This window comes from Berghia stephanieae, chromosome 6 (assembly GCF_034508935.2).
Source record: "Berghia stephanieae isolate SIO BIC M18660-M18661 chromosome 6, UCSD_Bste_1.3, whole genome shotgun sequence".
NCBI lineage: Eukaryota > Metazoa > Mollusca > Gastropoda > Nudibranchia > Aeolidiidae > Berghia > Berghia stephanieae.
Window position 1 is genome coordinate 43,844,847 of NC_088365.1, and position 14,235 is coordinate 43,859,081.

The 14,235-nt window shown below is 37.3% G+C and overlaps 1 protein-coding gene across 2 annotated transcripts in view; it reads right to left on the reverse strand.

Annotated features, from left to right (window-relative positions):
• Positions 1 to 9,367: 9,367 nt before the first annotated feature.
• The window catches only part of LOC144975083 (B-cell receptor-associated protein 31-like), a 37,415-nt gene continuing 32,547 nt past the window's right edge, over positions 9,368 to 14,235 (reverse strand). For both annotated transcript variants that reach the window (XM_078918790.1, XM_078918789.1), the window contains exon 7: positions 9,368 to 14,230. In XM_078918790.1, the coding sequence (XP_078774916.1) occupies positions 14,177 to 14,230 (54 nt within the window). In that variant the 3' untranslated portion in view covers positions 9,368 to 14,176. The remainder of the gene's footprint in view (positions 14,231 to 14,235) is intronic.

Here is a 14,235-nt window from a genome sequence, read left to right on the forward strand (position 1 = left end):
ATGTGATAGTGGTGCTTGCACTAGAGGTGGTACTGATTACAATGAGGCAGTGATGATGTGGTTGTGGAGATGGTGTTACTGATGATGATGTGATAGTTGCTGTCGTAGTGGTGGTAGTTGTGGTAGAGATGGTGATGATGTCATGATGGTTCAGGGGTGAGAATAACTGGTCACAAAAATGGAGTTCAATACCTATCTAGGCGACGATAACGTATAAATTTGAATTTCATTAGAAATTTACTGAGATGCAATCAAAAATGTGTCTCGCAATAATTTCTGACACCACTTGGAGGAATTTCAAACGTTGAGAGTGTAATTACAACATATTGTAGTGGTAGTAAGAGAAGATGGCGGTGGGGATGATGATGTAATGGTGGTTGTAGTAGGGTCGTAATAGGGATGATGATATGGTGGTTGTAGCTGTAGAGGAGTTAGGAATGATGATGTGGTGGTGGTTGTAATAGTTGTGGTAGGGATGATGTGGGGTGGTTGTAGTAGTGATAGTTGGGATGATGTGGTGGTGGAGGATGTATTTGTATTGGTAGTAGGAATGATGATGTGGTGGTGGTTGTTGTAGTAGTGGTGGTAGGGATGATGATGTGATATGGTAGTTGTAGTAGTAGTGGTTGTAGCTGTAGTGGTGGTGGTGGTGGTAGGGATGATGATGTGGTGGTGGTGGTGATAGGAATGATGATGTGATGGTTGTTGTAGTACATGTGGTGTTGTAAAAGTAGTGGTGATAGGGATGTTGATGTAGTGGTTGTGGTGAGCCTTTTTAAAAGGCGGAATAGTGATGGTGATGGGCGGAGATAAACCACCATTTAGGCGGATCTCCGGAAGATTCTCAGCGCTGGTAAAGGAGTAGGAGCAACGCGATGGTGGGACCAAAGCAAAATGCACTCTCCACCTCGGCGCCCTAATGAGGATCAGTCTTGGGCACCTCTATTCTTTTGGATCATAACCGCCCATGGTAGAGAATCATCATCATTATTTACTTATTATTATTATTATTATTATTATTATTATTATTATTATTATTATTATTATTATTATTATTATTATTATTATTATTATTATTATATATTATTATTTATTATTCAAGAGAACAATATGGGGTGTTTCGCAATGTGCATCTTTACCATGGACATCCACATGGGGGGGGGGGGGGGGGGGGGGGGGGGGAGAAGGGGTATTCATTTGTCCACAATATGGTTGGGAGGGGGGGGGTGTCTAAAATGGTGAAAATGTGTCCAATTGGTTTGTGAACGGCCTCTTTTCTGAAAGGGGATTCGAACCCACTCTCACATGAGAAGCTGCACCCTGAATGTTACGTCTTTTAAAATTGTATAAACCGTTAGTCCTTCCTGACTGGTCGACTTCAAGCAGGAACTAATTATACTTTCAGTGTTTGATAAACTACTAGATCTATATTATGTCTGTTTGACAGAAAAAAAATTCAAGACATACAACCTAACCTGCCCACTGATGATAGAAATCGGGCTGTTCTGTACTGTAAACATAACTTATGCAAAAACACAAATTATATGTCATAATAATGACAGTACCGTAAAAATCGCTAAGAGAATTGTCTTTACATTAATTGTTTGTTAATTTTAGCTTTAGATCTAAATATGTTAAATGAAATTAATTTTGCTTTCATTCACCGCCTCAAGATCTATACATCTAAATATCGGGAGAAATAATATGTGAATACTGCAAAAAGACACGTTTACATACATCTATAACTATGCGGTTAACTGTGAACAACGATTCAATAGTCTGATGTCACGCCGCCCGGCAACGGTGGCCATTTTGGTTCTAAACAAAGAAAATCATTACTTTTTATTTTTCATGCTGGCTAGAACTTTTTATATGCGTTGTGATCAGAATGTGTAAAAGTCAAAACATGATCAAATTTATGTGTTTTTTTCCCCCTCTGGACACCCTTTATGCTCGCCGGAGAAATATTTCATACGGGCGTCCGCCATTGTTCCGATAGTTTAGAGCCAGTGTTACTAAGTTACCATGCGTCATTAGGAAGGAAGTGACGTTACGACTGTTGAAGAGTATTGCATCAACGCCGTAAAAATAGCCATGAGAACCAACTTTACGGGACTGTAAAAATAGCCCCGAGAACCATCTTTACGGGACTGTAAAAATAGCCATGAGAACCATCTTTACGGGACTGTAAAAATAGCCATGAGAACCAACTTTACGGGACTGTAAAAATAGCCCCGAGAACCATCTTTACGGGACTGTAAAAATAGCCCCGAGAACCATCTTTACGGGACTGTAAAAATAACCATGAGAACCATCTTTACGGGACTGTAAAAAAGCCATGAGAACCATCTTTACGGGACTGTAAAAATAGCCCCGAGAACCATCTTTACGGGACTGTAAAAATAGCCATGAGAACCATCTTTACGGGACTGCAAAAATAGCCATGAGAACCATCTTTACGGGACTGTAAAAATAGCCATGAGAACCATCTTTACGGGACTGTAAAAATAGCCATGAGAACCATCTTTACGGGACTGTAAAAATAGCCCCGAGAACCATCTTTACGGGACTGTAAAAATAGCCATGAGAACCATCTTTACGGGACTGTAAAAATAGCCATGAGAACCATTTTTACGGGACTGTAAAAATAGCCCCGAGAACAATCTTTATGGGACTGTAAAAATAGCCATGAGAACCATCTTTACGGGACTGTAAAAATAGCCATGAGAACCATTTTTACGGGACTGTAAAAATAGCCCCGAGAACAATCTTTACGGGACTGTAAAAATAGCCATGAGAACCGTCTTTACGGGACTGTAAAAAGAGCCATGAGAACCATCTTTACGGGACTGTAAAAATAGCCATGAGAACCGTCTTTAGGGGACTGTAAAAATAGCCACTGCGTTACTTAAAAGGTGTTTGTTTCTGTGTCTGCATGATATGAGGATATTAGTTCGTTTCTTCTGTTGAGCGTTGCCATGTTCGGTTTTGTGATGATGAAGAATTTTTCTTCTAAGCAGAGGTTGCAAATCTTAGAAGAGGGGGAGTACGACTGTGCTCTGGAGATATTTTCCATAATGTAATGCTGTGTTGTATGTTTTTTCCTTTGAGGTTCCAAATGTGTTCGCTTAGTGTAGTCGACGAATGTCGTTTGTGTATGTTTTTGAAGGAAGAATGCAGGTTGTATCTGGTTTTGAATGAACACTCAGTGAGGCCAATGTATGTTTCTTGTTTTGGTGTATCTGGGCGTGTACCTGTGGCTTGATAAAATAACGTTTTGAGTCAGGCCGTTTAGTTGGCATGTTGCCTGGGTCCTGCAGAGTTGCATTTTTTCTCTAGGTTGTTGCTGGGCTGAGATGGTTTTCGTTTGTGGTTGGAGGAAATAATGTTTTGTATATTTGGCATGTAAGTGTATCCTATTTTGATGGTGTTTTTGTTCATGATTGGGTGTAGGACGTGACCGGGAGGGTAGCATTTTTGTAGTAGATTGAAGAATGTGTTACCGATAGGCCTAGAAGTTGTCACATTCTTGCTGTAGGGTGGGTTGAACCGTTATACGAGTATTTATATTTCGTTTTCTTTGACGTTTTTTTTTCGTTGGGATGGTAATGGTCTCTTCTTCATAGTTTAATTTTAGTTTGTAGTCATAGCCACTTTTTTGGTAGTGCGTCTGTGTATGGTGAGATTGCATCGTGGAATATGTTGTTGTTTGTAGAGTTGTTAGATAGTCGTTTGTTAATGCCCTCTGGGATGTTTATTTATTATAGATGACGGATGATATATTATATAATATTGATCAGCTTCTACGATGTTGTTCCTAGCATTGTATAAATAGCTTCTTTTATATAAAGTTGAGCACTATTATTACATCGTTTTTGTTTTTATAATCTTATATATATATATATATATATATATTATATATATATATTATATATATATATAATATATCATATATATATATATATATATATATATATATATATATATATATATATATATATATATATATATATATGGCGCTTGCGACACATTAAGATCATATCAGCGCCAATAAAAATGAAGAAAATGGGATAGTTATAAGTTCTAGAAAAGGTAAGACAATGTGGCATTGGTTCAAATAGGAAACAAATGTAGATTCCAAGAGCGCACCACCAATGTGCTTAGATTGAGATCTCCTAAAAGTCTCACCGATACACAAGCACAGGTCCCCACTAAGAGAAATACACTCAAATGTTTACAAATCATATATAATAAGTAAATAAAATATAACACAGTGCAAAACAGAGAGATGATTTACAAGGAGAATAATATCATCTCCCAATACTAACTATACATTTGACTGTTTCCCTCTCAGCCAGGGTCAGGACATAACCAAGTAATCTCATTCCAAGACAAAGACAAACAACAAGTTGGAAAACAAATATAGGTGAATAGAAGACACAGTTTTTGTTTTTATTTTTAAGGGTTTTATGGCGCTTGCAACACATTTAGGTTATATCAGCGCCAGTAAATAGGAAGAAAATGGGTTAGTAAAAAGTTCTAGAATTACAATTAAAGCACCCGAGAAAAAGTAGGACATAGGGGAACTGACAACAAATAGGGATCAGATGTACATTCCAAGAGCATATCACCAATGTACTTAGTTTTAGATCACCTATAAGTCTCATCCGGACACAAGCACAAAATCCAACAAAGAGGAATACACTGAAATGCTTACATTATACATTCAAAATAACAAATATAATAATACATAACAGAGATGATTTACAAGGAAAAAAAGATCATCTCCCAAAACGATAACTATGCATTTGACTGTTTCCCTCCCAGCTAGGACTCCAGCCAGGGCCAGGACAAAACCAAGTAATCTCATTCCAAGACAAAGACAGAAAGCATGTTGGAAAACAGATATAAGGGGACAGAAGACACAGTATGTACCCCCCTGCCCACTATGGGAGGTCAGGAACCCCACCCAGTTATATATATAAATCTGAATATAGAATATAGAAATCTAAAAACCTGCTCATACCAGCAAATAAGACAAATAATATATACGAGCTCGACACCAGTACCTACAACAAACTCATCCGAAACAACATCACTCAACACTACAAAAATGCCCCCGCCAATGCCAAACACAACATCGACTTGGAAGCAGATAAAATTGCAACCAAACTCGACTTAGAGGAGAGGATAGAGTGCATCGCACCCAACGAGGCTTTCATAACACTAAAGGCCACAAAACAGACTTCAACAACCCATCATGCAGACTAATAAACCCAGCTAAGTCAGAAATAGTCATTATAAGCAAGCACTACCTCCAAGACATCAACAACACAATCAGAAAAAATACAGATATACAACAATGGACGAACACACAAGCAGTCATCAATTGGTTTAAAACCATCACCAACAAACGCAACCTACAATTTATACAACTAGACATCTCTGATTTTTACGGCAGCATAATAGAAAAAAAAAACATTCACAAGAGCTATTACATTCGCAGCAGAGCACACCGACATCAACCAAAACACCATAAACATAATCAAACATGCAAGGCGGTCACTCCTCTTCCATAATGGAGAAATCTGGACCAAGAAAAAAGGTCAATTTGACGTCACTATGGGTGCATACGATGGTGCGAACTTGTGGGCCTCTACATCACGCACCAGATCAAAGACCAACTACCAAACATAAACTTCGGCCTCTACAGGGACGACGGACTAGGAGCACACACCACAACATCGAAATCCAACATTGAGAGAATGAAGAAAAAAACTAATAAAACTATTCAAGGATCTAGACCTCAAAATCACAATAGAAACTAACCTACACCAAATCAATTTCCTGGACACAACCCTCTGCCTCAAAACTAACACGTACAAACCATATAAGAAACCCAACAGCGCCCCATTAAACATCCACAAACACTCCAACCACCCACCCACGATAATAATAATAAAAAAATACCTACAATGATAGAACAACGGCTAAACAACCTCTCTGCAAATGGAGACATATTCAATGAAACAAAACACGACTATGAAATGGCACTCAAACAGTGCGGTCACACCTCAGCACTAAAATATAAAAATGCGTTGCAAGCCACAACACCAAAACAAAACAGAAAAATGAACATAATATGGTTCAACCCGCCATTCAACAACACAGCCACTTCAAATATCAACAAGCAGTTCCTTGCCCTCATCGATAAACATTTCCCTAAGAACCACCACCTGCACAAAATAATCAACAGAAACAACGTCAAGATAAGCCCTAGCTGTGCACAAAACATGAAGCAGATTATTACCAACCACAACAGACAAATCATATCCGAACTCAACAATACCAAAAATAAAGACAAATGTAATTGCAGAAAGAAGGACAATTGCCCTCTAAAAGGCAACTGCAAAAAAAAAAAGCGCCATAGTCATAGTCTATAATGCCATAACAGCCACGGACAACACCAACACCGTGGCACAGTATATCGGCAGCACAGAACCCCCATTCAAAACAAGATACAACAATCACAAGGTCTCCATAACACACGAAAGCAAAAAGCACCAAATTAGCAATGCACTATTGGGAACAGATAAACACCAATAAAACACGAACAATAACCTGGGAGGTCGTCAGGCAAAGCAGCCCCTACAGATGCGGTGCCAGAAAATGCATCCTGTGCCTGACAGAGAAACTGGAAATATTATTACACAACCACAGAAACAATAATACCTTAAACAAAAGATCAGAACTAATGACAATGTGCAGACACTCCAATAAATTCAAGCTCAAAACACAAAAGGTTAAATAACCCTTCCCCCTCCCGGCCCTCTTCTACCCAACAACACCCCCCCCCCTCCCCACGCTACCACATTCCACAACACATCAAACACACACATGTATACACCACACACAACACATACACGCAATGAGAACACACAACAACATGTCACTACACATCGACACCAATCACCGCCAAACCAGCATCACAACGAAAGTAAAGATACAAGAATAACAACAATGATCCCAAGTTGGAATAATCTTTTTATGGACATAATAGTATGCCGACTGAAGACGTGTTTTTTTTTTTTTTGTTTTTAAGGGTTTTACGGCGCTTGCAACACATTTAGGTTATATCAGCGCCAGTAAAAAGGAAGAAAATGGGATAGTAAAAAGTTCTAGAATTACAATTAAAGCACCCAAGAAAAAGTAAGACAAAGGGGAACTGAGAACAAATAGGGATCAGATGTAGATTCCAGGAGCATACCACCAATGTACTTAGTTTGAAATCACCTACAAGTCTCATCCAGACACAAGCACAAAATCCAACAAAGAGGAACACACTCAAATGCTTACATTATACATTCAAAATAAAAATAATAATACACAACAGAGAGATGATTTACGTACAAGGAAAAAAATATCATCTCCCAAAACAATGACTATGCATTTGACCGTTTCCCTCCCAGCTAGGACTCCGGCCAGAGCCAGGACAAAACCAAGTAATCTCATTCCAAGACAAAGACAGAAAGCATGTTGGAAAACAGATATAAGGGGATAGAAGACACAGTATGTACCTCCCTGCCCGCTATGGGAGGTCAGGATCCCCACCCAGACTGAAGACGTGGATAGAAGCTACAGAAACATATAAGTGAGTGAATCCATTCATATATATATATATATATATATATATATATATATATATATATATATATATATATATATATATATATATTATATATATATATATATATATATATATATATATATATATATATATATATATATATATATATATATATATATATATATATATATATATATATATATATATATATATATATCTCAAAATCACATCTCTAACACTAACACTAACATAATAAGAGTCAGACGCCCTCCATATAATTCAAATGTTCGAAAGTGCTTTTCTATCCGAATTAGTGAGTTTAGATTTTGTTTTTAAGGGTTTTACGGCACGTGCGACACATTTAGGTTATATCAGCGCCAGTAAAAAGGAAGAAAATGGGACAGTAAAAAGTTCTAGAATTACATTAAAAAGCACCCAAGAGAAAGTAAGACAAATGGGAACTGGGAACAAATAGTATAGGGATCAGATGTAGATTCCAAGAGCATAACACCAATGTACTTAGTTTGAGATCCCCTATAAGTCTCATCCGGACACAAGCACTAAATCCAACAAAGAGGAATACACTCCAATGATCACATTATAACAAATAATACATAACAGAGAGATGATTTACAAGGAAACAAATATTATCTTCCAAAACAATAACTATGCATTTGTCTGTTTCCCTTCCAGCCAGGACTCCGACCAGGGCCAGGAAAAAAACCAAGTGATCTCACTCCAAGACAAAGACAGAAAGCATATTGGAAAACAGATATAAGGGGATAGAATGTACCTCCCTGTCCGCTATGGGAATGGGAGGTCAGAACCCCCCCCCCCCCCCAGAAACCCAATTTTTGCATGCCAAACGGCTTTAAAAAAACGCCAAGTTAGCAACCCTGTAGCAGATGGTCATGGGTCCTATTCTGCCACCACTTTCTTCTAACCTTGGGTCATACAAGCTTGGAAATAAACCAAAAAAAAAAAAAAATAATAATAAAAAAAAAAAAAAAGGAAAAGGGATCTACAGTTTAAAAGTTTTTTGGTTTCCTACGGTACTTGTGACACTTCTACTTCTATGTCATTTCAGCGCCAGAAAAATGAAAAATAATGGAATAGTAAGCAAATTCTAGATTTACACGAGAAAAAAGTAAGACAAACGGGAATTGGTTCAAATAGGGAACCGATGTAGATTCCAAGAGCACACTATCGGTGAACTTAGTTTAAGATCACTTAAAAGTCCCATAAGGCAGGGTATCCTGCTACAAGTAACACATAAAATTGCTTACAAAACCATCATATATTCAAATCGAAAAATGTAACAGTTTATATAACAGAGAGATAGTTTCCAAGGCAAAAAAAATCATTTCCCAAAATTATAACTATACAATTGACTGTTTCCCTCTCAGTCAATGGCCAAGGACTTGGGTCGCGGCCAGGACAAAACCAAGTAATCCCATTCCAAGACAATGACAAAAAAAAAGACGGAGAGAAAGCAGGGAAACAGATTTAAGGGGATAGAAAACACAAGTGAACCTCACCCCCCCCCCCCCCCCAGCGGTAAGTTAAAAGACACCACCCAGCTACAGTGAAAAGAACAAAAATCATGAATCGCTCAAGCAACAAGACAAAACAAAACAAAATAAATAATTTAAAAAGGTAAACAACAAACGAATAAGCAAATAACATTAAACAAAAATTAAAAAAAAAAAGAAAAATAAATCAATAAAAATTGAACACACATTCAATATTGATCAATAAAACATTGTTTATTATCTCTGAAATCCCATATGTTCAACTATACCAAGTCAAAGACTTATGGTTTCATTTTACAATACTCACAGGATTCTAGAACGCTGAATTCCAGCATGCTCTGCAATACAGCACTCGCTGGAGACGGGAGACCGAATTGTATCTACTTATTAAGTGACTATAAATACTGTAGTATCAACTTCCAGATCCATGTATAAATCTGATATGACCCAGCCAGCTAATATTATATTGAACCCATTTCATTAACTTCTGGGTCAAGAAACAGATAGTGTCTAAGTACACCAAAAAAGTGTATGAATTCTAAAAATGCTTAAATAATAGAATTCACTCAATCCTAACACCGACTATATCCGTAGTTTACCCAAGTTACTTTTACCCCATGCCTATTTATAACATTTTTTCAGAGACAAATTATAGGCGTAGTATCAAAGCTAATGTTCTTTTTTGTTTTCGCATGTTAATGATAGTTGAATTAAACTATGTATATGCTCATTTTTTAATACATTTTTATCCAATTTCGAAAAGTAGCAAAAGTCCCTTGAAATGAGTGAGTTAATTGTGCATATAATCCTCGGCAAAATGTATACAATGAACGAAAATGCATAAAAATATGCATTTTTTACGTAAGGTTGGCACCCCTGTAATCATTACCCCCAATGAGCATCGGATTTCGGCACGGTAGGATTCTAGGTCTAGCACACTTTTTGGCTTTTCGTGAGTGCATGCTTGAATCCTGCGATCACTGTATTAGTATTAGGCAATGAATGAATAACAAATGGTTAGCAGTCATCAAATAACATGAAAATGTTGATTAAAAAATCTGAAAATTGTGTATTAAAATAATGGACGTGAGAAAAGTATCAAATTCAACCAGGAAATGTACAGCTGAATAAAATCGGGGTTGTCATTTCAGGCAGCAAACATTTACTGAACTTTGATGGAAACCAATAGACCGACCCCTTTCTGAGTGCTGGACTTCAGTAAAAAGACAAAATGTACTTACTTTTTTCCATTTAGCAGCCGATTGGAAAATATACTGAGGGTTTATAACATACTGAATTCTGTAAATATACGGAAAATTTGCAACCTTGTAGAATGAACACCTGACTTTGCCCTATGACTGAGATAAAGAGCGGCCATGAAATCCCTTTAAGGGACCATTAGTCAATGCCGCTGCAATTTATCTTCTTGGTTTCTGTCGCATGAGACAGATCAAAGTGCTTTTTGGACTGACAAATAATATCTAGATTTCAAATCACCCTCTGCCATGTCTAAATTGGACCCAGCTACCCCTTAAATACTGGATGGACTGATGAAATTTCAAAATGACCTTATCTGTTTGTTTTTAGAGATTTTACAGCACTTGCGACACTTTTTGCTCGTTTGTTTTTTGTTAGTTTGTTGCTTTAGGTCTCTTCCAACACAATTGAGGTTATATGAGAGACCGCTGAAACAAAAAAACAAGCAATCTAACAAAAATAGTACAAATGTAAATCAAAATCATAACCTAAAGATATCATAAGCTAAATTATAAATAACCAAGAACAAACAGGGAGAAGATTTACAGAAAAAAAAATATCCCCTGTCAAAAATACAATCACAAACCAAAGAAGCAGGATAGGCTAGTAAAGAGAAGAAGAAACGACATCAGTATCGGATCGTACACCCATGCGAACATCATAGGTATACGATTCAAGGGTGATGCTCCCATCCAACCACCCGCGGTTTTTGCTCGTTTCAGCGCCAGTAAAACGGGTGATGATAGAATAGTCCAAAAATATACCTAAATCTACATAGGACAAGCACCAAATACAGAATTAGATAAAGGAATTCTAATTCAAGTTAAGTTTTATTTTGGTTTTACAGCACTTCTGACACTGACACGTCATTTCAGCGCCTGTGAAAGGAAGATGATAGAAGAAAAGTTGTAGATCCAAAGTTAAAAGCACCAAAGAAAAAGCAAGACAAAGGAGGACTGGTTCAAGTATGGAACAGAAATTCCACGGGCAATCCCCCAATGTGAGTGCCTCTTCGACATTACCTAAAAGTCCTATCCAGACACAAAGGATCGCATCCTACGGACACATTCAAATGTTTATAAACTACTACAATACATTCAGATGATTTACAGGGAAAAAAACCATATCATCTCTCAAACAAAAGGTACTTCACAGTAGACTGTCTCCCTTCCAATTAAGGATCCTGGCCATAACAAAGACAGGGAACAACATGAAAAGGGAAAACAGATATGGTGGATAGAGGACACAGCAAGTGACCTTTTTGCCAACCATGGGAGGTTAAAAAACCCTTCCCAGTAGCTCAACGGAGGTCAAAGGTATCCAAGAGCTCTCAAGAACCTGATGTAAAAACTGCTTGGATTATAAATTGTATAAATCGCATATATCTGTCTCATGGGTGAAAGTTAGTCAATGATATTAATCCTGCAAAGGCAGGTGCTCAGAAAAAAAATTCCTGCAACTACCAATAAGAGGAAAAAACAGAAGTGCGGTTAATTATATAAACTACAGTGGTGATCCAGTAGCATTAGTGGTATTATAGCAATTAAAAAGTAACACCCACCTTATTATGTCATCTTTACTGCTCCTTATTTTGTCGTCAAATTTTTTCTATGGCGACAGTTGCCGTTTTTTTTTCATTTTCGAATTCCGGCCAGACAAAAAAAAAAAACGGCGAGACCTCTTTTTCAAAAATAAAAATCCGACCATGCCGGATTTTTCCGGCGAACTTTCACCCATGATCTGTCTGATGCTCTTTTAACTATTACATCACACGAGCCCCCACATGCGAAGAGTGTTAAAACGATAAGTGTTCACAATTCAGCAAAGCCTAAATCACACATCTCACACACAATATTAGCAAATATGTCATTCTGTCCATTAAAAAACAAAAAAACAAAACAGATTTCTTGTGTCATAATTAAATTTATGATTATGAATAGGAACATCACAAGTAAAAATAAGTAACCTCATATTCCAATTATTTTTTCTTCTTTTCACACTGAAAAGAAAAGTCAAGTAAAGAGAGCTCCACGATCTGTTATCACAAATACTTGATAAAAATAAACAAATAACAGCTTAATAGAAGCAGAACATCACTGCCGTTGTTTTTAAAAAGACAGTATGTGCAATGTTAACCAAATAGCACATACTGTGTTCTTTGAAATAACGGAAGATCACAAGTTTTGATAAATTAACTGATTGATTTACATAAATTATTAACAACAAATATGAGGTAAACAATCTGCTACCAAATCAAAGTTAGTGAGTAGGGGTGTCAGAATCATTCACCCCCCCCCCCCCCCCCCCCACCTTCCAAAGACGCAAGGACTTGAAAACAAATTATTAATCCTGTAATTCATCTTCAGTGTCTATCCAGAGAAAAGACACCAAGATAGCCGTGGCATCAGTCACAGTACAACACAGTAATGGGAGCAATATGGGCTCATATAGACTGGAGTTTATCCTGGATTCTATAGTGTGAAACAGACAATAGCGTAGTTTAATTCCCGTAGGAAAGGACACTATAGTCTATGACAGTTCATAACAGAAAGAAGATTTTCTAGGGGAAAAAACTATCATCTCCCAAAGGACTCCAGCCAGGACCAGGACAAAACCAAGTTATCTCACTTCAATACAAAGACAATGTAAAAACAGGTGGATAGAAGACAAAGCAACTTTGACCTCCCTTCCCACCACGGGAGTTCAAAATACCCCCATCCGTTACAAGGAACCATATTATATCCTTCAATTTCAAGGCACTCTTTGTCAACATAAAATAGGAAAGAGTCCAAATTTGTTCACAGCAGTTACTCAATGTACAAGATGAAAATCACAGGGTGACATTGGAAACTACAACAAAACAACATTGGAATTACAAGTCAAAGACAGACATTTATTTACAATAAAAACCCCACGGGACTTTTTGGTAAACCACAACAACATATATGTATTTCAAAATAACAGTTGATAATAACAAGTTATCTATGATTGAAGGCAGAACATGTTGAGACTTTAATAAAGAACACAAAACACATTCCCTCCCCCCCAAAAAAAAACCCAATAAGAACCCCCCCCCCCCCCCCCCCCCCCCCACATACACCAACCAATAACAGGAGGATACGTCCAAACTACATATTTAAAAAAATCACGATTATGGTTAAATAAATTATATACCTACTGGCATGACGTAAATACTTGGAAAATGGTTTAATTCTAACTGATGGGAATATTAAAAAATTTGCCTTTTAAGAGTTTTACAGTACCCGCAACACTATTGGGCCAATTCAGCGCGAGTGAAAAAAAAAAAAAACCCCAAAAAATGGGGGGAGGGGGGGGGGGGGTGTGTCATAGTCAAAAAATTTCTAGACTTACTATCTAAAAGCGCTAAAGAAATAGTAAGGAGAAGGGGGACTGACTCGAGTAGTGAACAGACATAAATTCTGACAAAAATGTAATCTACACATGGAATAGAGATCTTCATAACATTTGAAACATAAATATACTGCAACAAACAATCACACGAAATATATGATCAAAGCGGTGGAATATCTCATAGATTACAAACATCAATAACGGTCCACTTTATCATAGAATCATCAAAAACCTACTAAACTCCAAACAGTCATTCATGATTCAAAGAGTTCAAAGGTTGCATCACTTATTACACTATTATGACATATCCCGCTGCCCCGCGTGTCAATTGTAAAGATGAGGCAGCCACGACGTCAAGCATCCCTCTTACAAAATCAAAGACACCAATCTAGTTCCCTTTCTTGTCTCCGGAATCACCGCCCTCAAACATGGCCAGTTTTCTCTGAA